This window comes from Diabrotica undecimpunctata, chromosome 10, assembly GCF_040954645.1.
Source record: "Diabrotica undecimpunctata isolate CICGRU chromosome 10, icDiaUnde3, whole genome shotgun sequence".
NCBI lineage: Eukaryota > Metazoa > Arthropoda > Insecta > Coleoptera > Chrysomelidae > Diabrotica > Diabrotica undecimpunctata.
The window spans coordinates 14,202,765-14,227,814 of record NC_092812.1 but is presented as its reverse complement, the minus strand read 5'-3'; the positions used below and the strand labels follow the sequence as shown (position 1 = coordinate 14,227,814).

General features: G+C 32.5%; 1 protein-coding gene across 1 annotated transcript in view; it reads right to left on the bottom strand.

Annotated features, from left to right (window-relative positions):
* UbcE2H (ubiquitin conjugating enzyme E2H) overlaps positions 1 to 24,756 on the bottom strand; it is a 46,158-nt gene extending 21,402 nt beyond the window's left edge. Inside the window, exons 1-2 of the mRNA XM_072546707.1 lie at positions 24,460 to 24,756; positions 24,171 to 24,247 (exon numbers count right to left, since the gene is read on the bottom strand). Coding sequence (XP_072402808.1) covers positions 24,171 to 24,247; positions 24,460 to 24,512 — 130 coding nt within the window. The 5' untranslated portion in view covers positions 24,513 to 24,756. The remainder of the gene's footprint in view (positions 1 to 24,170; positions 24,248 to 24,459) is intronic.
* Between the last annotated feature and the right edge of the window lie 294 nt (positions 24,757 to 25,050).

Below are 25,050 nucleotides of genomic sequence, written 5' to 3'. Positions count from 1 at the left end.
ATATCTATATTATGTCTGGGAATGTTGATCTGCTTTATGATTGGTCTCTGCATAAGCTTTTCAATGGACTGACGGGAGTCTTTAAATAACTTCCAATTGCTGTTTCCAATCCATTACTGGATGTGAGTAACAGCTTTATAAAACTCGTTTGATTGATTATATGTTCAGATCGAGAAGAGTCGCACATTATAGCTAAATTTATAGCGTATGGTGAAATGACTAGCCAGAGGTTAGGTGTGCTCATTTTCAACCAACTGGCTTCCTTTATCGTGTACTCTATTATATTGCAGGTGGTGTTGGTAGTTCTATCATATAATTCATTTAAGATACAGTTTGGCTGGGTATCCATATTAATGATTCCCATTGGTGAACATGCCAACTCTCCTTTGTTTAATTCTATACACCTTCCTTTATCTTCATATGTCACTTAAAAATAGTATAAGTTATTGTAATCTACTGCAAGTAGATTCCTTGAGACCAACAACGAGCGCACAACACCACCTCTCACCGACAACGGAAGAGCTGTGACTGTCAGTAGGTTGTATCTAGTGTTGTCAATTATTATTAGGAAATAGCCAATAATGACGATGTCTCCTTCTTCATTTTGTACGACCGTATCTATTATTGGCTGCCTTCTTATATCTACTCCTTGTGGAAGGAGCCTTGCAGCATTCGAAATAATTGACTTTATTTGTCCGGGTTTTATAATATCTATGAAGTGTCCATGAATGTAATGAAGATTTAATATTTTTTAGTATGTGTTCGCATTATATTTTGCATATTCCATTGCAAGGTTATAAGTCGTTGCCACTTTAAGTCGTATGTACTATTTCTCTAATATGTCAACTCTATATGAGACATCACTTAGACCTCTAGACATTTATTTCCTTAGTTCCGTTTATCAGTGCTTCTCGGAACCTATTTAAATGTCCGTTTATTCTTTCTTCTGTGTAGTTAATCGAAGCTATTGTTTGTAACATCAGCTTATTAGATCCTTCTGATTTTCGTACATAAACCAAGGGTTTATTCTTTCTTCTGTAGAGTTAATCGAGGCTATTGTTTGTAACATCAGCTTCGTCTGATGTTTTGAATTTTTTATTAGATCCTTCTGATTTTCGTCCAGAGAATCTATGTCCCTGTATACTTCATCATTTACCCCAAATACTGATGTGAGGACTGTTCCTAGAAGACCCCTCTTCGGCCTTCTTTTAACTTCCAGATTTAATGCTCGACTTATCAATTTTTGCTTGTTCTTGTTCCTCTTTTATCTGGCTCGATATTATCTAAACAAGTTGCTGATCTCTTTGTCATTCTAGTAGATTCGTTAATATTTATAGTTAAGCCAAAAGTAGAAATTAGATAACGGAAATTGTTTAGTTCATTAGAAGATTTTTTAAAATCAAAAACTTTAAAATTCTCATTTCCGATTCTATACACTGTTACTAAAATAGTTTTAATATCTGTAATTTCTAATGCACAAAATTCACCCCATAGTATAGTTGTAAATTAAAATATTCAAATCTGAAAATTTATTTATAAAAAAATTGTTTATAAAAATTGGTACCACTTTTTGAGATGGGGACCTACATAGTCGTATTCAGCGAAAAATGTCACATAAGATAGAATAGTTTTCAACTATCCACTCTTCCATGCACACAGAAAGGTACCCTACTTCCGGACTATTTCTGTTCTTATTAACATTCGTAATAAAGAAATAATTAGTAATTAGTAATATAAATTATTAATATATCAGTAGTAGACATAACAGTAGAACACGTCACTTCAAATCCATTAGTCACGTTAATTCTTGAGTCATGAAAATAATAATTTTGTATATTTTCCCAACAGTATTTCAAATAATTCCAGTCACTAGAAATAAATATGAAATTAATCGTATTGTTTTTAAAGTTAAACTAAATTCAATCCTAGACCAACAATACAATGACTGAATTAAAGACACACAGACAGATGCATCCAAAGGCGAACTTTGAGTCGAAGCAGCAGTCATAACCGCAATTAACTTTTTTTAATTTAAACTTCCTCAAAATTTCAGCATATTTACTGCAGAACTATTTGGTTTGTTTAATGCCATCAAACATGTGAATATTAAAAACATTCCTCGCCCAGCGCAGTCAAAGCTATACAAAACATATACCCTAAACACCCCACTAAATTTAGAAAAACTTGGAATATAGACGCAGATACACTAAAATCTAATACAGAACAATATAAAAGCAAGTTAGTAAAACCCGCGAAAGTATTAAATCTAGATGAACTTAGCTTAAATGAAATTAATGAAGTCATAACAAAAGAACTATAAAATGCAAGCTCAGAATTGGCAACCGCTAATAGTAAACGAAAATCTAAAATAAGTGTAGAATCACAAAACACTCTGAAACAAAGAAAAGATTTTGTTAAACCTCCCAAAAAATGTGTTGGAATTCCTGGTCTCACTAATTAATGATTCCTTTGAAAAAGGTACATTTTCAGAATGCCTAAAGACAGCCATTATTATTCCTCTTCATAAAAGTGATAAAAATTCGAATGTCTGCAACTATAGACCTACTGCCTTACTACCGGCACTATCCAAAATTATTGAGAGACTTATAAAAGCCCAACTTATGTCCTTTCTCGTTGGAAACAATATTGTATCACAAAATCAGTTCGGTTTTTTATCTAATAACTTTACTTAATCAGTAGAACCCATTTGTACCTTTCGGTGTTGGGCCGTTTACAATACAATTCATTAAATTACAATATTTGACAGTCTTCTGAGGTGTCCCAGCTCTTAACGAACTTTCTCCATTCCTTCCTATTGGATGCCATCTGTGTTGCTTCCTGCCAAGTCTTACCCTTACTCTGCAGTATCTGCGAGATGTCACTGTTCCATTCTTTAATGGGTCTTCCTCTTCTGTTCTTCCCTATTGGTTTGGCGTCCCACACTCTTTTTACTTGTCTATTATTGTCCATCCGGGTTAGATGTCCATGCCAATTTTTTCTATTTGATTGACTCGAGTATCGGTTTGATTTTGAGTCTTTCTCTTATTTCTTCATTTCTGATTCTATCAGTTCTTTTTACTCCTATCGTTCTTCTGAGGTATTTCATCTCTGCTGCCTGAATTCTGCTCTGATGTCTTTTGTTTAATATCCAATTTTCTGCTCCATATGTCACTGTAGGTCTATATATTGTTTTGTATATTGTCATCTTGGTCTTTGTTGATATTTCTTTGTTATTAAGGAATCCTCTATTTAGTGCTTGGAATAGTTTTCCTGTGTTTTCCATTCTGTTGTTAAGATCATCCTCGATGTCTCCTTTGTTGTTGATTACTGTTCCTAAGTATTTGTATGAATTTGTCTGTATTATTTTTTGTTGGTCTATCATTACTTCTATTTGATCTTCCGTCCCTTGTTTCCTTGATATTTTCATTATTTGAGTCTTCTCTTTGTTTACGTTTAAGTTGTATTTGCTTGCTTCTAGGTTCCATTTCTCTAAGTTGTTTTTCAGTTTTTCTGCAGTTTCCGCAATTAATACTATGTCGTCTGCAAATATACACATCTCAGCATTTATCATTTGCATTTTGTTCCAACCGATGCAGTATTTCTTGAATGTTTTCTTACATTCTTTCACTATCTCATCTATTACATTTATGAATAGTACTGGGCTGAGACTTCCCCTTGTCTAACTCCTTGGGTTGTTTCAAATGGTTCTGACTGTATATTTAACATTCTTACTGTATTTGTTGTTTTCATGTATATACTCTTTGTTGCTTCTATCAGTTCTTCACTTACTTGTTTCTTTTTTAGGCTTTCCCATATATCTTTTCTTTTGACTGAGTCGAATGCTTTTTCCATGTCTATAAAGCTCAGATGTATTTCTTTATTTTTCTTTAAGGCTTTTTCTATTACTTGTTGCATGGTGAATATATGGTCTTGTGTGTTGTGTCCTTTCCTGAATCCACTTTGTACATCCTCTAATTTATGTTCTATTTCTTTTCTAATTTTCCTTTCTATTATGGTTTCGTATACTTTTGCTGCTACACATAGTAGTGATATACCTCTATAGTTCCTACAGTCTCTTGTGTTTCCTTTCTTGTATATAGGTATAATTACTGCATTTGTCCATTCTCTGGGTATTACTTTTCTCTTCCATATTAGGTTATATATGTATAACAATTTTTCTTTTGCTTTTACTCCTATATATTTCATCATTTCTGGTGCTACTTCATCGCTTCCTGGTGCTTTTCCAATCTTTATCTTTCTTATTGCTTCTTCCAGTTCTTCTTTTTCTATAGTTTCTGGATTTTCCGTGTTTCTCATGGATACTCTCCTGTTGTGGCTTTCCTTCTCCATTGTATTCGCTTGATTTCCATTCAGTATCAGCTGAAAATGTTCCCTCCATCTTTCCATTATTGTCTTATCGTCGTTTATTATTGTTCCTTCCTTGTTTATTATTTGTTTCAGTTTCGTTTCTTTGTTGCTTCTTAGGTTTTTCAGTGTTCTGTAAAATAATTTTACGTTTTCTTTGCTGTTTTCTTCCATTTTTTCGCCGAACTTTTCTTTTTCTCTTTCTTAACTATCTCTTTAACTTTTGTTCTTTGTCTCTTATAATTTTCATATTTTTGTTGTGTTTTGTCTTGGATGTATGCTTTCCATAATTTCTTCTTTTCTTTTATTTCTCTTTTCACTTCATCGTTCCACCAAGATGTTCGTTTCCCTCTGTTGTTATTTATCTAATAAATGTACCCAAAATACTATGTTTTCTGTGCTACATGAGGTTTACCAAGCACTAAACAATAATCTTTCCACTGCCACTGGTTTTTGTGACTATGATAAAGCTTTTGATTGTGTCTATCATGAAATTTTGATAAAAAAACTAAATTTCTACGGAATTCGAGGTATTTCTTTGAATTGGTTCAAATCCTACTTGGAGAATAAGAAACAATTGGTTAGAGCAAATGATACTGACTATAGTCACAAAAGTATTTTATGTGGAGTACCACAAGGTTCAGTACTGGGTCCTCTACTTTTCCATATTTTTATAAATGACTAATTTAAAAATCGATCGAAACATTTTTCTTTTTGCTGATGAGAGCAGTATCATCTGTAGCAGCTCTAATATTGCAACTCTTCATGCAACCATAACTTCTGATCTACTTATTATAAAAACCTGATCCGACTCTCCAATTTAATCTTTTTAACGTGAATAAGACAGTTGCATTATCCTATAATGGAGCTCTTCAGCCCTTGCTTCTTAATAACAGCCAGTTCAGTATCATTGATTCTGTAAAATTTCTTGGTATTTTTATAGACAGCAACCTTAAATGGTCCCTTCATATCAATTTATTAAGTAAGAAACTAGCCTCAGCCTGCTATGCAATAAGATCTGTTTCGAAGGAGATCAATTTAGCATCTTCTAAAATAACATATTTTTCTTTGTTCGAGTCTCATCTTCCATATCGTCTTCCATTTTGGGGTTCTAGTACAGCTGTCCAATCTAATGTCATTTTTAAATATTTTACTATTTTGTAATTTTATAATATTTCATTATTATTAATAGAAATTGAAAAAAAGTCAAATATGAAATTAAATACAATTATTTTATTAATTTAATCCATAAATAATAATATTTAAATGACAATCACCACTCGAATAAAGAGGGGGAGAAGCAAAAAATCGATATTTTTCACATTTAAATGAGGTTATGTGCTTAAAACTTGCGAAAAAATTTCAAACAACAGGTTTTTTTTCAAATTTTGAGGATTTTCCGGAGCGAAAATGACTTCAATCTAACCACGCCATTCAAAAAACCAAAAAAAAAATTCACGAAAAATAATGATTTAGAAGTTTACCAAAAATTAGCTACATAACCTAAACATTTTTTAGAAAAATTCAAAGGATCGATCAGAAAAAATGTTTTTCGAAAAAACACATTTTTTGAGATAGGGGACCCCAGGGACCCTAGGGAGCTCAAAATTTGGATAAATGGGTCTGTAAGTATGTACTTTCGAGTGCCGTACCCCAAATAAAAATCCAGACGAGTGCAGATTTTACCATCTTATCCGACTATAGCCTTTAATAAAATGTAACAAAAGTTTTTTTAATATACTTAATTGAATAAACTATTTGGTCGATCTGTTTGAAATTTAGCACACTTTAATAACTCACAATTTTGAGTAGTTATATTACATGTTATTATGCAAAAAAGCAAAGTTATTAACATTTATAAGTTACTGCAAAAATAAGGGTTTTTTGCAATTACCTCGGTTAATTGTTTATGTATTTTAATTTAGAAACTCGCAAATTAAAGAACTTTTTATGATCTACAACTTTTATTTGAACCATTTTTCTCTAAAATATCTGCTGCAAAATCTGCTGAACGCCTTCACGGATTTGTCATCAGTTACCCCTCATATACCTTTTAGAATCTTCAAGAATAATATTTTTACGTGAAATCAATGATTTTTCACATATAGATTGGTGAATAAGGTAGGTTGCAAAATTTATATTGTCACACTCATTTTTTTTTCAGAGCAAAAATATATTAAGTCCATTTTTTCAAAAACAACTGGTTTGTAAATTTTCCGTTTAGTTGTAAAAAATAGCAATGATCATTATTCATATTTATAAGCATTTTTTAAATCAAATTTAATCTATTAATTGGATGTTTAATATGTTACGAGTCGCCAAAAATAATTTTTATTTTCGCTCCCCTATAAAATTTATATTTTGTGACTTAATACACTTTTGCTCCGAGGTACTGATATACTAACGAATAAACAAAATTAGAAATTTATTGTAATTCCAAGCTTCCTTTCCAGATAACAATACCATACCACCGTCAATATGTAAACAGATTCACGTGTTGGTGTTCATTGAGTACAGATATCGCTAATAGCAAATTAATACAGAGTTTTTATCATATTTAAAATGTGATATTAAAAGTACGATAAATTGGCTGGTATCTACAAACTAGGTGAATGTTATTTGGAATTCCTTATTTGTTTAACAATTAGACCTGTCACTGAGTTACAGACTGTGATCTGAGCTGACTTTTACTTATACGTATTTAACCTTTTCAATATAACTAGTTATTTGTGGTTTGATTACATTAAAGCAATAGGCAGTATTGTTGCTCCCAAAAACGTACAGTTCGCATCCAGAATCTCCCATGCTCTTATCTGTATTCACTTGTCTTCTTCATCGCTCAATCGCATCTCCATCAAGTCACAATCGTCTAATACGCCAGTAAATGACCCTATTGGAGTGTAATTTTCCTCGTAACGATCGATTTTCTTGAAAATTTGAATTTCGTTTCCTCTTGTCCTCTACTTCACTTTTGGACTCAAGACCAAGGTTGCTTTTACTTGGGAGGTGAACGTCACCTCTTCTTGGGGGTAAAAAACATACGTTCGAAATAAATCCAGAGTGAAAATCTTCATATTCAAAATAAAAACCACGTTTTTTTAGACGGTTTTTCACAAATCACTCACAAAGGTAAGTATTTTATCGAAAAAATATTCTTAGCAAAAATGTAGCTTATAAAAAAACAAAAAAATGGTGTACTTATGAAGTCTGTAGAACTGTAGCTCATGAAAAGTAGGTTCTTATTTGTCAAATTCCAAATCGAATATTTCAACGTGACGTTAAATTACCAAAAAATTAAGAACTTTTCGGGAAAAACTTTTTCATCATCTCAAACTCATCATTGCAATTTTAGATCGCTTAGGAAAAGGAGAAGAATCTACGGCAATTGGAAAACAACTTAATTTAGACGAATCAACTGTAACAGAAATTAAGAAGAATGAAGTTTTTATAATAAAATCTATAATTTCTGGTACAAAATTAAGCGCCAAATTTTTATATTACTCAAAGGATGTATTATTAGAAAGAACAGAAAGAGCCATCGCAATTTTGATTGAGGAACTAATTCAAAGGAGAATTCCTGTAAGTGGTTATTTAATCCAGGAAAAAGCTCTTCAGTTTTATGAGATAATGAAAGTCAGAGCCACCAACTTCCACTTACCAAGCTGGTAAAGAATTTTCAGCTCGCAAAGGATGGCTAACAGGATTTATAGAAAGAAATGCACTTCATAATATCAAGATTACAGGAGAGAGTGCTACAGCAGATGAAGCAGCAGCAAAAATATTTCCGCAAAGGATGAAAAAACTGCAAGTAGACATAAAGCAAGTAAAGAGTAACAATATTACTTTGTAGCAATGCATCAGGAGCAGGAGTTGAAACCACTATTAATAAATAAATTTCTTAGACCACGTACTTTAGAAGACTGCCAATGCATTGGAGGGCTAACAAGAAAGCCTGGGTGACAACAGCTGTTTTTATTGAATGGTTCAATAATTGCTTCGTGCCAGAAATAGAAGACTATATGAAGGAAAAACCTCTCGATTTTAAAGTTTTATTAATTATTGACAATGCAGCAGGTCATCCACACTTAGAACATCCAAACGTTCAAATAGTATTCCTTCCGCCCAATACAACAAGCCTTATTCAGCCATTAGATCAAGGCATAATTGCAATGTTTAAAAAATATTACATAAAAGCAACTTGCAAATCCATAGTAAGTAAACTAGAAAAGACGTATGGAAGCAATTTTCTATATTTGATTGATTGATTCATGTTGCATCTGCTTACGCTCAAATAAGACCAAGAACTTTAAATGACTGTTGGAAAAAGGTTTGGCCAGCATGTGTAACAAGCAATGCAACCATTCAAAAATCGACACTATCAGATGAAATAATTAATTTGGCACATGAAATTGGCGGAAAAGGTCAGCCTTCAGCCACGATGATATAAATGAATTTCTTGTGGATGATGCATTAAGTGACCATGATATAATTGATCAAACTTTAGATCTAACTTTAGCTGGCGTGACAGAGCCTAGAAGATTATAATGATGAGGAAGAAAAACCAACCCCCTCACTTCCAAATTAATTCGAGAAGGTCGTCAACTTTGCAATAAAAATCGAAAATCATTTTCTTATTATTGACCCCAATTCTGAACGAGTCTTAATATACAACGTAAGCTGCAGTACTGCAAGTCATGATATTATGAGGTGAGCTACATAAAAAATTACTAGCATCATCATTGCAAAGTTTAATTACTGATTACATTGTCAGAAAAGGAAGAGCTACACAGAACGAGAATGAATTTGTGAAAACCCATCGCCTTTACCGCAAATATCTATTGCAGAGACAGTTTCTTCGGACGATGAACATGATCTTGAGCCACTTCGCAAACGGTGCAAACCATTATCAGATAGCGATAATGATTAAAATTGTAAATGCAAAACTATATGTACCTATTACCTTCCCAAAATTAATTAAGTTTTGAATACAAGTTTTTTTAAAGCTTTTGTATGAATTTCTTTCAGATATTCGAAGTAATTTAACATGCAGCCTATTTCTTTTAATTTCTGCAAACTTTTTTGTTTTTGTCTTTTTTGTTTTTGTCAAGTAATGTCTTTCTTTATATGCGCTTTTCTGTGGAACGTATCCACCACATAAAACGAGACCTTACTTTACTGGAGCATTGTAAGATACACATAATGTTAAGGCACAGACATACTTTCACCCATCCTTACAAACTAATAAGGGTTGTTTTTTAAGTTGAAATAAAATAAATTCATAATATTTTGATTAAAAAATTATTGTATTTATAGTTTCAATGAAAAAATACTACAACTGTGCAATCATAATTGACGATCACTAGTACGATCAAAACTCGATTATGGATCACATGTATACTCATCTGCAAAGAAGACTTTTCTTGCTCAACTAGAAGTCATACAAAATACAGCACTAAAAATAGCTACAGGAGCATTTTATACTAGTCTCATTAAAAGTCTACAATGTTTAATCGGGAAACCACCATTAAATTTTAGAAGAATGTTCTTGTCATTAACATACGCAACATCCATATGTGCGATAAAATCGCATCCCACTTTCCATCATACTATCGCTGAACGTTTTAAAGAAACTTATATAAATAAAATATCTCTCTCCATAATACTCAATTCCCAAAATTTTTTGATTAAACAAATACAGTCACACCTCCCCCTGAACCTTTTCTCCTGCAATATGTGATATAACTCTTTCTAAATACAATAAACTTGAGACTCCCATGCAACAATTATTCAATCATTTTACAAAATACTTGCTTCCTTCCCAGATCATTATCATATCTATACAGATTCACCCAAAACTATTGATGGTGGGGGATCAGCAGGTATATCTCCGAACATTATATTACACTTTAAATTATCTTCCAGTTGCAGAGCTGAAAATTTTATTAAAGAAGACCAGAAAGTACTAGAGGTAGGAATTAATCGATTAATCGACGAGGAAGGAATTTATTTGATAGAGAATTCATAAGAAAATAACAAAATTTAGATGAAACCGAAAGAACAGTAAGAGAAGATGCCATTTATATTAATAGATTTGAAGAAAGATAATTATTTGTGATAACCAACGAATTGACAGGAAAAATCATAGAAAATATAATATATACCAAAACAACGGATATATTGGAAGCAGGGGAGTCTAGTTGGCCTTCAGGGAAAATTATATTAGCAAAGATGTGTAAAAACTTCACGATAAAATGTGACATATGCCAGCAATATAAAAGTAGGACATTTAAAAATGAAAATATTCCTCGAAATATAATCTCCAGACAGAATCTCGATATCGTTGCAATGGATATGCTAATTGACCTAATCCAAACCACACAAAGGAATAAACACTACTACTACTATCTGTTTACAGCGTTCTTCGACGCTTTCCGACTCCTAACCGCCATTCTTCTCTATTTAACCATAGGCCTGGAGGGATTTCTCTTTCCTTTAGTTCTTTTCCAATTCCCTCTCTCCAGCTTCTTCTCGGCCTGTCTCTTTTTCTTCTTCTTTGTGGTGTCCACTCAAAATCTGTTTCGGAATTCTGTCATCTGGCATTCTCTGTACATGGCCGTACCATATTAACTGTTTTGTTTTTATGTCATCAATTATTGTATGCTTGACTCCCATCATTTCTCGTATTCTCTCATTTGGTATCCGATCTCTTCTTGATTTGCCTGCTGCTCTTCTCCAGAAGTCCATTTCTGTTGCTAGTAACAGTTTCTCTGTTCTTTGTTTCGTTGGCCAAACTTCACTGCCATATGTGATGGCAGTGAAGTTTGGCCAATGAGGAAGAGGAATAAACATATTTTGGTAATGGTTGACCTTTATTGATTATTGATTGGTTGATCAAAATACGTGAAATTATATGAAGATAGATCAATTTATAGAAGAAGTCGGAACAATCGGAAACATTATTAGACAATGCCACGTAGTTGCGAAGTGAACATTTTAAGGAACAATTGAGACAAAGAGGGATCGACACAAAATTTGTGAGTATGCGTCATCCATAGAGCTACCCTTCCGAGAGATTCATACAAGAGATCACTAATAGATATGCACGCGAGACGTTTTGCTGCGGGACGGGACAGCGATTTTTCTAGTCCCGTTGGACGTCCCGCAAATACAACAATTCGATTATTATCAAAATTATTTCATATTTAAAGGTATACAAGTATTTGCATTATGTTACTTATGCGCAACGTAAAAATATTTATGGAAATTAAAAAGTTTTCTGTTTTAATAATAATTGATATTGATGAAACATAATTATAGACTACAAGCCCATGGAAAAATTTTAATGGGTCATTCGAATCAGTATGAATCACATAAAAAATAATACTACAATAACAACAACTTTAGAAACTATGCTGACAATTCTTATCGGTACAGGTGAGTCTCAGGTAAAATTAACTTTTTTAAATATTTTTTCATGGAGCAGGGAAAATTTTTAATTTTCGGAAAACTTGTTTCCCATTTTCTAGAATTTGACACAGTACGCCATTCATACACAAAGTTTCGGATAAGTATATAGATTAATTCTTTTGCAACGCCGTACATTTCGGCTGGAACAGGATTGAGAAACAGTGGCTCAGCGAGGATTCAGTGGCTGCGATCCTTTGTTCAGTCATGGACAAAAAATAAAGTAAATAAATGAAGATTTGTAAAATAAATGGATATTAAAATAAGTAATTTTTTGTTCAAATGTGGCTTTTGTGATACTATTATATATACAGGGTGTCTGTCCAATTACGTAGGTACCAAATAGAATTGTTTATTTTTAATTTTATGAAAAAAATTATTCTTTATAAAGTTCTGCATGTTCTAAAACCTAAAATACAATCATCAGAGATTAATTTTCATAGTCGTATACACAGTTTGTCAAAAAATATGAATTTTATGAAGAATAAAGTTACCTTTATTTTTAACAATATCGCCAATCGTTATTAAAAAAATTTGATTCCAATTAATAACTACGATTTATATCATAATCTATCTATCTATGATGGATTATGTAATATAATCTATCTATGATCGAAACAAATCTTGGCATACGCTGATGACATTTGACATAATAAGGCGTAGCAAGCGAGATGTTGAGCAATATTTCCTAGAATTGAAAACAGCGGCGAAACAGGTCGGTCTAGTCATCAACGAAGACAAAAACAAATACATGCTTGGCTCGCTAGTGAGTCCTACCAATAAAACAAGCGAAGAAATTAAAAGAGGAATAAACCTTATAAATAGGACATAGTATGGACTCCAAAAACAATTATACTCAAGAAATATCCAATCATATCCAAATAACCATGGGTAACACACTAAATTTTTGGGTGTTGATACAGCAACACTGGCGCAGCTTATTGTATCAACTTAGTGTGTCAACACTATTGTGTTCATATAACACAGTAAGCCATTGACACTACTTGAAAGTTTGAAACCTTCCCTAATGCGTATGTCGTCAATAGAGTTATTGCAAACACAGATTCTATTCTTTTATTTTGACGAATGACATTAAATATTTTTGTATATCAACGTCTCTCATAACATCTTTATCAACGCCTGTTTTGCCTTGCAATTCTTAGAAGGCACAGATTAGAGCGTAATTCTGAATTTGGTTTCGAAAATTAGTTTACGATTTTATTATCACATGTCGCTACATTGCGTCTATACAAAGCCATGTTAGAGTTGCTTCCTAAGACAGAAAAGATTTATTTCACGTTCAGAGCGATTGCGAAAGCCGTTCTGATGAGGCCTATTAGGCCGAAATACGTATAAGCGGATGCGCAAGCGCCATGTACGTGAAATTAAATCTTAACTGTCTTTTCCTTTTTATTTCGATATACTCTGTACGAGTACTAGAAACCAATTCGCTAAGAATTTTGCTTAGTTGAGGAGATATGTTGTGGAATGCAATTTTTAGATTCCCCATGTGTCTCATAACATCTTTATCAACGTCTGTTTTGCCTTGAAATTCTTAGAAGGCACAGATTAAAGCGTAATTCTGAATTTGGTTTCGAAAATTAGTTTACGATTTTATTATCAGATGTCGCTACATTGCGTCTATACGAAGCCATGTTAGAGTTGCTTCCTAAGACAGAAAAGATTTATTTCACGCTCAGAGCGATTGCGAAAGCCGTTATGATGAGGCCTATTAGGCCGAAATACGTATAAGCGGATGCGCAAGCGCCCTGTACGTGAAATCAAATCTTAACTGTCTTTTCCTTTTTATTTTTGTATATATAAAAATAATCTGTAAACAATAATTTGTTACCTATTATATGATCCTACAATAAAAATTAAAATAAGATCATTGAAAAGAGTAAAACGTTGAATTTAATTATTTTCTCATTTAAAGAATAGGTACCATAACCAATAATACTCGTTCTACAATATGGAAGTGCAATTATTAGAAGTAGCTATTTTAGGAGTTGTTAAATACTTTTGCATATTATGGGTATATAAAATAGGGAATTTATGGACAATGGAATATTAGAAAATAGTGGATATCCAGTTCTCAACTACCATTGTAAAATCTTCAGACAGCAGTTCGAAGTGCTGTATAATCTATCACAAATGGCGTCAAGAATTGTGAATGACAGAGCTTTTCGTATTTTAAAGAGATTTACCATTTTAACATGTGGAATGAGATGCAAGTTACCTTTTGTTCAAAGAATAATACCTAACAGGTTGTTCAGTTTTACATAACATTGTAGTTAATACAGAAAACATGGAAATACTGGCAAATGAGGGTGCTGTTGATATTTAAGTGTAGTACTTTTGATTAAAAACTTTTCATTTATCAATACTAATCTATAAGTCATTAGAACTTCAAAAATTAAACTTTTGTTTTATTGTGTTAACCTGTTTATATTGTTAATCCTTTATGTTGGATATCTGTTAAATGGAATACCTAAGTACTCTATTCCACAATATCTGAAGCATGATATTTGTGCATAAAAATTTATTGAAATTAGATACACCTTCTGGTTATCTCCTTACAAAACGGTTATATCCTTACAAAACGACAATATTTTGCTAAACCATCGAAATAAGGGCAGATATTGTAAAAACAGATGAAGAAGCTGTAACATTTGTTTTGCATTTACTTAACAGCTGTGCGAGACTCTGACCGAGAGTCGATCTATTCACAAATAAAACCTTTTTGAGAACAAAGGACACAAAGCGATAATAGATCAGACAGGTTGAAATGTTTCGGTGAGATTCGAAAACTTTAATGCACACCTTTCGTGTTCTGTCTCTTTTTGTTGTATCATGTATCAAATCGCACTATTGCAGTGAATTTCATTGCTTGGGAACTCTCGGGGTGTTACGACGGTGTTACTGTGTCATGACACTTTATTGTCACGGTGTCAATACACCTGACGCACCGTAAAGTATCAGCACAAAAGTTTCATACCACACAGTGTTACACATGACTATCTCTCTCGAGACAGACTTCATACCAATATTCCAGATTTCTCCTAATGTTATGGAATAAAGATTGTCTCAAGTCCGCCAAGACGGCTCTAACGGCATCCTTTAACTCATTGGTGGTTTGTGGTGCCCGTTTAAAAACGGCCGTTTTAGCCATGCCCCAAATGTATGCGTCTGGAGAATGTGCAGGATAGGGGAAGTCAGTAAATCGTGAAATGAATTTGTTTGGAAAATGTCCCTGAAGAAATTGACGAACTGCGACAGCTGTATGGCAAGTTGCCCCATCCAGCTGGAAAAATTGGTCTCGAAATGCCAAATTACGTGAACGACAAAATTGACGTAGATCAGGGATAAAGCGTGTTAGCATTTGTATGTACCTCTGTTGATTAAGTGTGACTTGCCTACCATTTTCTTCGATAAAGTATGGACCAAAGATTCCGTGTCCCGAAACTGCACACCAGACACTCACTTTTGCGCTATGTAAAGAAATGCAGAAACGTAGAAATTGATTTGTGCAACGATTTACATGGCCTGACAAATGAAAATGTGCTTCGTCTGAAAACCATACATTTTTCAAAAATTCAGGATTTTCATACTGTAATGCAAGAATTCTGGCACAATATTCCACTCTACCGTGATAATCCCTAGGATGTAATTGTTGATGTACCTGAATCACATACGAAAATGCACCCAGCTCCTTAGGATTCTTTGCAAGGAAGTTCGTTTTAAGCATGCAACACTGTTCTTGTCTGGCTGGCTTTCGGATTTTCCAAGATTCGCTCAAAAACACGTTCATGGGTATCGTTGTTTTAAACTGTCCTGGGACGCCGTGAGTTTCCTTTTCGTTGGCACAATACATTACCCGTATATCTAAACTTTTCAACAACCTTCAAAATTACAGCATTACTCGGAGAACGTTTATTAAACCGTTGTGTGAATTGATCACACACGTATTTCAGACTTGCAGTATTACGTCGGCCGATTTCGTATGAGCGAAAATAATGCTCCACAAGAAACTGTTACGCTAAATATAACTCATATTTAACCTGTAAACATTTTATTATTCAAGTATTTTCTCGTAGGTTCTCCGACCCGCTAAAAACCGGTCTGGCGTTCCATATTATTCGAGAAGGGTCAGCACAGGTCAAAATCCAGTCGAGGGGACTCCAGAATAACGACTGTTTTATATATATATAGAGGAATTTTCATTGTGTTACGTTAGTCTGAATAATGGTATCGAGTCGTCGAATTGAAACGCGGAAATAAATTAGTAAAAATAAATATTGTAAATAAATAATATAAATTAAAGTAGATGTGTTCTAGTTTTTAGTGATAAGTGTAAGAATATATATATATATATATATATATATATATATATATATATATATATATATATATATAAATATATAAATTTAATAAAGAAGACTTTAATAAAGTAAGTGTTAGAACATTTTTATAATAAATAAAGTCAATAAATTAGATTAATAAACTCAGTTCAAAACACTTTCTCCTCTACTAAACACCATTTTGAACAATTAGGCCTTAATAATTAATTGTTTAAGGATTACTTGATAGGTCTATACTAGTTAATTTGAATATGACAGCGCGCACAAAGAGACATCTATGTTTCAGTTTCAGTACTGTTTATTTTGGGCAATACTGTATAACACTAGCAGAAGAACAACAAAGTTTTAGGTTGGGAAGATCATGCACCGACGCTATATTTATAATCAGGCAAGTGCAAGAGAAATAATCAGAATACAACAAAACGGCATATCTATGTTTTGTATACCTTCAGAAGGCATTTGACCGGGTCAAATTAAAGGACGCTATTCACTTATTGTACGCAAGAGAGATACCTCTAGGAATAATCAAAACCATCGAAAATATCTACAAAAACAACACAATAAAGTAAAAGTAGAAGAAGAACTAACCGACCCTATTAAAGCTGGCAATAGGATAAGAAAGGGAGATTCCCTGAGTCCTCTATTGTTCAACCTGATTATGGATGAAATAATAAAAAAAGTAAGAACTAAAAAAGGATACCAAATGGGAGAAAAACAAATTAAAATTTTCTGCTATGCAGATGACGCAATACTACTCTCTCAAAGAGAAGATGACTTACAACGTATGATGCATCAGTTTAATATAACCGCCAGAAAATTTAACATGCTAATTTCCCCAAAAAAGGCAAAATTCATGGTTACAATAGCAAATTCACTAAGATGTAAATTGGAGCTGGAAGGTCAGATTATAGGACAAGTGATGGAGTTTAAATATCTAGGCATCACATTATCTAGCTACGTAAAGTTCGAAACTGAAATAGAAGGTCAAGTGAATAGAGCAAACGGGCAGGATGTCTGAATGAAACAATATGGAGAAATAAAAATATCGGGAAAGAAATGAAAGGCAGAATTTACAAAACAGTAATTAGACCAATAATGAAAACATACACCGCAGAAACACGACCTGGCACAGAGAGGACAAAAAGGATGTTAGGACCAGCAGAGATGAAAACACTTAGAAAAATTGATGGTAAGACACTATGGGACAGAGCTAGAAGTAGTACAGATACACGACGTAGATGCAAGGTGGAAAACATCAAGAAAGGATGGCAAGAGACGGTTCCCCAATAGGAAGACGATCAGTAGGAAGACCACGAAATCGAAGGAACGACTTTTTACTGGAGGCACATTGAAAAACAGACAGAGTCATGTCTATATAAAAAGAAGACGAACAAAAAGATTTATATCCTCCATACAAATCTCAGTTTGTACATACATTAATGGAAAAAGATTATGATAAACGGTCTAAATTGTTTGTTAATATAGGTGTCATTTATTTTATTTTATAGTCTATATATCTAAAGTCTAATTAGCGATTAGACGTTTGCTGTCAAAAATTCATTGGTTTGTCAGTGCACCCTAGATTAAATATCGATGTATAAACAAATTAAATTAATAGGGAATTAAAAAAAATTAAAACAATAAACACATTATCCATAATATAATTTAATAATATTACTCCAAAATCACTCATAAAATTCCAATATTCCATTTAAAATAAGAAAGCTTATAGCAATTTTCAGTCTAACCAAAAGTAATAAAATAAAAAAGAATATTAAATTAGAAGGTGGAGCATCTTTTACCTCCAGCTCGAAACAAATAGATCTTTTTACACAATACATTATACAGGAAAAGGTGCCACTTGTAGAAACTAAAGTAATTATTAAATTGGCCAAATAACATAATTTTGATGTATAATTGTTAAGACAATTGAGGAGTCAGGGAGAAAAACAATCATAGTCCACTTTTGGTCGAAATTGAGATGACGAAGTTTTCTAGTGATGAATACATATTACTTTCTGATGATACGGAGTAAAAGGGAAAAACATTTACAGTCCTTTTATTACAATTGTTAAATGAAACGGTGTACTGGGGAAGAACCATCATAATCCGCAGGTCCGCGCGCTGCGAGGGAATAACCGTCAGGGTCCGAAGGCCCCCTCTCTATCTCAACAGGTCGGATCGGGTCATCGAGCAAAAAGACAAAAGAGGGAATCTAATCGTTATGAAAACAAAAAGTGGTAGACGAGAGTTTTAATTAAACATTAACGATAATAGTCTAAAATGTGACACAATTGTTAAAAAACTTCAATATAATTAAGATTATACATAACCCAACTAAATTTGATTTCTTAAACAAGATACTCTCTTTCCTTGCTTAATGTGGCCTCTTAAAATGGCACTTCCCGTCTAACAATATTTTTGCCCCCACCACCTTTACATTCCCTCTTCTGTCTTTTTGCTCGATGGGTCGGGTGCAGCATTTCTGTGATTCTCTTTCTTAGTTTAGCGACTTCGTTGGTGTGTTCTAGTTTGCCAGTTAATTCTATTTGAACAATAGTAAAGTAGTGATGTAGATGTGGGGACTGCTGCTAAAAAAGAAGAAAAACAGGCCGTGTTAGTGACTTTATGAAACGTCTGAGAGCCACCACTCATGAGGTAGGGTCAGATTGCAAGGCCACCATTTTCGTTGTTTTGGGAACGTCAATGAAGCCGAAAGGCGACGCATTTTGACTCAATTCAATGAACTTGCTAACTGCGACGATCAGAATCGGTATTTAAGACAAGCGTCTATTCATACCTTCTTACAATTCGTCTTCGATGCTCGCGCATCCATGTAATGTCAAATATTTTATTATGTTATACTTACCAGATTTGATTTGTTAATATTTTGAAATTACAGGCTACTTAATGATTTCATTCGTTTAAATCAGAGTTAGAACGATAATGATAGAAAATATGCGATTAAAAATATTGCCTAGATTTTACTAGAAAAGTTCAATTGCGCAATTTCCGCAATTTTTGATATTACATTTTTACGTTGTTTTTTTATGAAATGTTTCCTATGGTTTTGTGTTCGATTTTTTGTCGCCGACTTGGGAACTCATGAAAATAAAATCGCAATTGTTCTAACATGAACTCGGCTTATTGTGCCCTCTGTACAGTGCAAATATTTAAAATTTAAATTAAGACTGACTACTACTATATTCTATCCCTTTGGTTAAAATTTTAAACTGAAATTCTAAACTAAATTCTTAACTTTACTTTAACAATAAAGTTTATTAAAATTAAACTTTAACAATAAATTTTAATTACAATAATTACAAAACACAAAAACGAATTAAATCATATATCAGAACCTTATCTAGGAATAAATCCTATGAACAACAAACCTCTGACAGGCATAACCTAATAAAATATTTGACATTACATGGATGCGCGAGCATCGAAGACGAATTGTAATAAGGTATGAATAGACGCTTGTGTATTTAAGTGATCTGATAACCTTTATGCGTCGACGAATTCGAGTGAGTACAGGGACACCTAATCTTGCTTCTTATTCCTATCGAGTTAGGAGTGGCCCTGATGTGCAAGTATGTTTCAAAAATTTTTATCCATTCATGGAATTTCTGCTGTCCGAGTGCAAATAATTCGAGAATCACTGCCCTCAACTGGCACTGTACCATTAGACGCTAGAGGAAAACACTAAAATAGGCCCCACAAAATTTCTGAAGATATTAATGTCATAGTGACAGAATTTATTGTTTCCTTGAAAGGAAGAAACTCGCATTACTCCCGGGAAAAAAATAAGAAAACTTACATATATATATATATATATATATATATATATATATATATATATATATATATATATATATATATATATTGTTATGATCCGCAAATGTAGGAAAAATTAAAAAGGCAGAGAAAAGGAAGAATAGCCAAAAACTATAACAATTTGTTATTTCTACATGTAGATTAAAATAGAGGAATGAAATATATTCACCTATGGTTTTTTTGCATGTCTTAAAAGTGACATGGATTTATTATGAAATTCTATGGGTGAAATTTAAAATTTAGGTATGTATAATAAAAAAAATTGTTTCGTAGCAAATATTATAGAAAAAACCATTTCCCTGTTCCTCAACGGTTTTCATAAAGTAATAAGTATTTCAAAATATAAGCAATTAAAGGTCTGTATTGTCACTCGTATCAGTTTCAAAACTCTGGGAAATTTTGTCGAAAGCCAATTATGCAGAGTCCATTGTTAGAATTTTTTACCAAAACCAAAAATGGGAAAGTTGAAAGTCATTTCTTGAAAACTCAGGATTTTCGGTGATTTTGATGGAGATTTAGAAGAGGAGAAGGTGGGAATCTGTTGCTGACCTTTAAGAGAAGAACATCGATTCCTGAGAAGTGAACTAGTGCCGGCAGTTTTGAACAGTGTAATCGTAATTTGAGAGCAAGAGGTTAAAAAGTGGTAGTAGTTCTGGATGAGGAATACTGATTTGGAGAAGTGTGCAGTATTTGTAAGTAACTGGTTTTCATGAACAATATTGCAAAGGCATGAAGTTTTGAAAGGAAACAGTACCATAAAATTATTTTGTATAGTTTTTTTTTCATAATTTTCTGTAAAGTAGTATCTGTTATTTGTTAAAGATAATTTTACTTGGGCTGTACTGTTTAATTTGTCAGGATAGGGAAACATTGATATGTCTAAATGATTTGTTTATATGTGTTATAATTTTCCAAGGTATTTTAACATTATATTTAATCGTATTGAACAAATTTGAATTTTATTTATTTCCTTCTGCCCCTGTTATTATTAAACACTAGAGAAATAGGTATTTCTGAACTCAAATAATAACCCTGAGATGTAATAAAAAACTAATTAATAATTTGGCATCTGTAATTAAAATTATCCAGATATCTTAATTATAACATTCTATATTTTTTGTTTATTTTTAATCCTACTGCAATTAATTGTGTGAATGGGATTGGGATATTGACTTCGAAACCTATGGTTTCATCTGCCTAATCATATTGGACTTTGTAATGATAGGACAAAAATTATTGAAACATGAAATTACACCTGAAATACTTGAAGAAGCAATCAATAACCAAGAAGATGTACCAGAAGTCCTTCCGGAAGAAATAGAATTGCAAAAATGAAAAGCGGTAAAGCAGAAAAGAGCCTAACAGTAGAACTGCTTAAATATGCTGGCAAAAAACCTGGAAAACCTTAACAGGCATATTTACGAACTGCCTAAGATCAAGATACATAGCAAACCACTGGAATATAGCAAACATAATTCTTATTCATAAGAAAGGTAGCAAAGAGCATATCAAAAACTACAGACCTATAAAGTCTGCTAATTATATACAAGATCTTCACAAAGATCATCAACCAAAAACTACAGACCTATAAGTCTGCTACCAATTATATACAAGATCTTCACAAAGATCATCAACAACAGATTAACAAATGCATTACATGCTACACAGCCATGAGAGCAAGCTGGCTTCAGAAGTGGATTCAATACCATGGATCATATCCATATGCTTCGAGAACTAACGAGTAGAGCTAAAGAATATGAAATAACGCTAGTATTAACCTTCATAGATTTCGAGAAGGCTTTCGATTCTATATATCCCAAGGCAGTAATAGAATACAAAGAGATTTTAGCAAATATATACAGACAAACAAAAGCTAAGGTAAACATTTATGAAAACACTCCAGAATTTCCCACTACCAAAGGCGTCCAACAAGGAGACGTAATATCGCCAAAGCTCATCACTGCAACTCTAGAAAATATATTTAGCAAAATAAACTGACAGAACAAAGGCTTATCCATTGATGGAGAATACCTCAACCATCTAAGATTTACAGACGACATTGTTATGATTGCTAATAATCCTGCAGAATGACAACAACTTATAAGCAACCTAAATGTAGCTAAATGAAGTTAGCCTAAAAATGAACTTGACAAAAACAAAAACCATGTACAACGAGCTAGTGAATGTCCAATATGCAATAGTAAACAACACTACACTTGAGACAGTAGACGAGTATGTATACCAAGGTCAATTAATACATAAATCTGGCTCCTTACTTCCAGAAATTAACAGAAGAATGAAACTGGTTTGGGCATCTTTTGGTAAAAATGCAGTTATATTCAAATCCAGGATGCCACTACACCTGAAGAAAAAAATATTAGATGTGTTTACTATCAATCATACATCACATACAGCTGTGAAACTTGGGACTCTAAAGAAAGAGATAATAGCGAAACGAAGTCACTCAAAGGTTAATGGAGCGATTCACGCTAAATATAACAAAGAGAAATCAAAAAAGAATAAATAGAATGGATCAGAGAGAAAACCAAGATCACTGATATATCCATGGTATATGATAAACCAAGGTATGATGTATACATATATATGTCACAATTAAATCTTTGAAATGGCAGCGGAGAGGACATTTAATAATTTGATGAACTGACAGATACCAAAGAACTTGATGATGATATTCTAGAAGATCCAAATTACATTCTAAATGAAATTCCTGGAACTATAGAAACTTCTCTTAAGTCTCATGATGAACCAGAAGATGTAAGAACTTCTGATGAAGTTTCGGGTGGACTATCCAAGGAATATGCTAATTTTTTAAAACCCAAGTGAGTAAAAACCGATTTTCAATCTACTACCACAACAGTAAATATACCATTTAAAGAGGAGAAGAAAAATGTTAAAGAAGCTTTGAGGAATTTATCACCAATTCAAATTTTTAAAAAATTTCTTACTGAAGAAATTATTACATACATTTGTGACCACTCAATTTTATACGCACAGCAAAAAAATCACTCTTGTACAATATCTCCTAATGAAATTCAAACTTTTTTTTTGCAATAGTATATCTAACAGGGTATAACAGATTACCACGAGAATGGTTATACTGGTCATTAGATTAAAGACCTAGGAGATTCCTGTATTTACAACGCTATGAGCAGAGATAGGTATGTACTTAGAAATAAAAAAGTTTGTTCATCTAAGGGAATAATGCCAAAATAGGCGATTCTAAAGATCACATGTTAAAAATTAGACCCTTAGCAGATAAAATTATAGAAAAATTCTGACAGTGGGGATGTTACCATAAAGATATATCCATAGATGAATCAATGGTGAAATATTTCGGCCATAACCCAGCAAAACAATTTATTAGAGGAAAGCCAGTCAGATTTGGATGATAACTGGTTCCACTGGATATTGTTATGATTTTGACGTTTATTTAAAAAAAAACTAAATGATACTGAAGATAAGTAGTTATCTTAGTTAAAGTAGTAATTATATTGACCTTTTAAAATACCTGCTCGAACCATATTTTTGACAATTATTTCAAGAAATATCAACTAACGATATATCTGAAACAAAAAACATAAAGGCAACAAAAACCATAAGAGAAAATCATGTGCAAAATGTACATTAAAATGTACATTAAAATCATCAGTTGTAATATAGGTATGTCCTATACATCAAACAAAGCTCTTCTTTTATTCTTACTTGGACTAACTCAAGAGGCATAAACACATTACATTCAGTACAAACTTCACTGATACCATCCTGTTATTGATTCTTAGGATAATGTTGGGTACCTCAAAATAATTATAAATATAAATAGCAAAGTTTGCAATACCTACCTATTGTATTGAGAGATTTTTTTATAAACATAAAATTTTACAGAGAGAAAGTGTTTTTTAGACCTATAATAAGACAATTTAGACTACAGATTCAGATATAAAGAGATATATTCAATATAACCATTGTGAATTTTTTAAAGGAATAGTAAAAAGAATAGAAAATGTGAGATTTGTCATTAAAATGTATACATGACTGAGATATATGATTAATTAAATAATGAATAAGTACAAATGACATTAGAAATAATAATATTAATACTTAATAAATGTATCATGTACTTACTTCCTTTAGGTCCATAGAATTTTACACAAAATTCATTGAGTCCACCAAGGATAGTTACCTCATGTTTACTCTCAATGCTAAATTGCAAATTAAGGAAAATGAACATATTGTTGACGATCAGCTGTTCACACTGAATAAATATTTACTCTTGACATGACAAAGGTATAAACTTTGCTAGCCAATTCGTACCTAAAGAGATGCAAAGAACATAGCAAAAATATACTATTATTAGTTGATATAATATAAGACATTAATGTTGAATATATCATATAGAAAAAACAAAGGATACAGTTTAATAACATCCGTGTCCATACGTCTTTTTCCAGCACTTGGAGACGACATTTTTCAAATTGTCATGAAATTGTTACCATCAGTTTGTTACAACTAACTGAAAAGAATTATCCTCGAAAGGTAATCACTTTGTGAACACAAAGGTTGTATCTCTAAATACAACTTACTATCAACTAAGAACTCTTCGACCCTAGTTTACTAACAATACTTGTCAGTGTCACTGCTTAAATTATCAGAGCCCAAGTAGAATTAATGAGAAACAAGAATAGAAATCTTAGTTTAAATAAATAACAGGTCGAAAATGACAAGCATTTAATGTGTCCTGTCAAATAAATTTTAAACTTTCAAAAAATAACATACAGTGGCGCCACGAGTATGCTACACAAATTTTATTTATCATTCGGCAAGTGTATGTATATTTATTTTGTAAGAAGTATGAACATTAAATTTTAAATAAAAATAAAACTTAAAATATTCCAAATCCGCTAGTGTTAATATTTTACTGTTAAAGTTCTTTTTAAATGTAGTAAGGTCATCCTAAATGTCGGCAACAAACATTACAAACCTAAAACCAAAAGATTCCGAAATC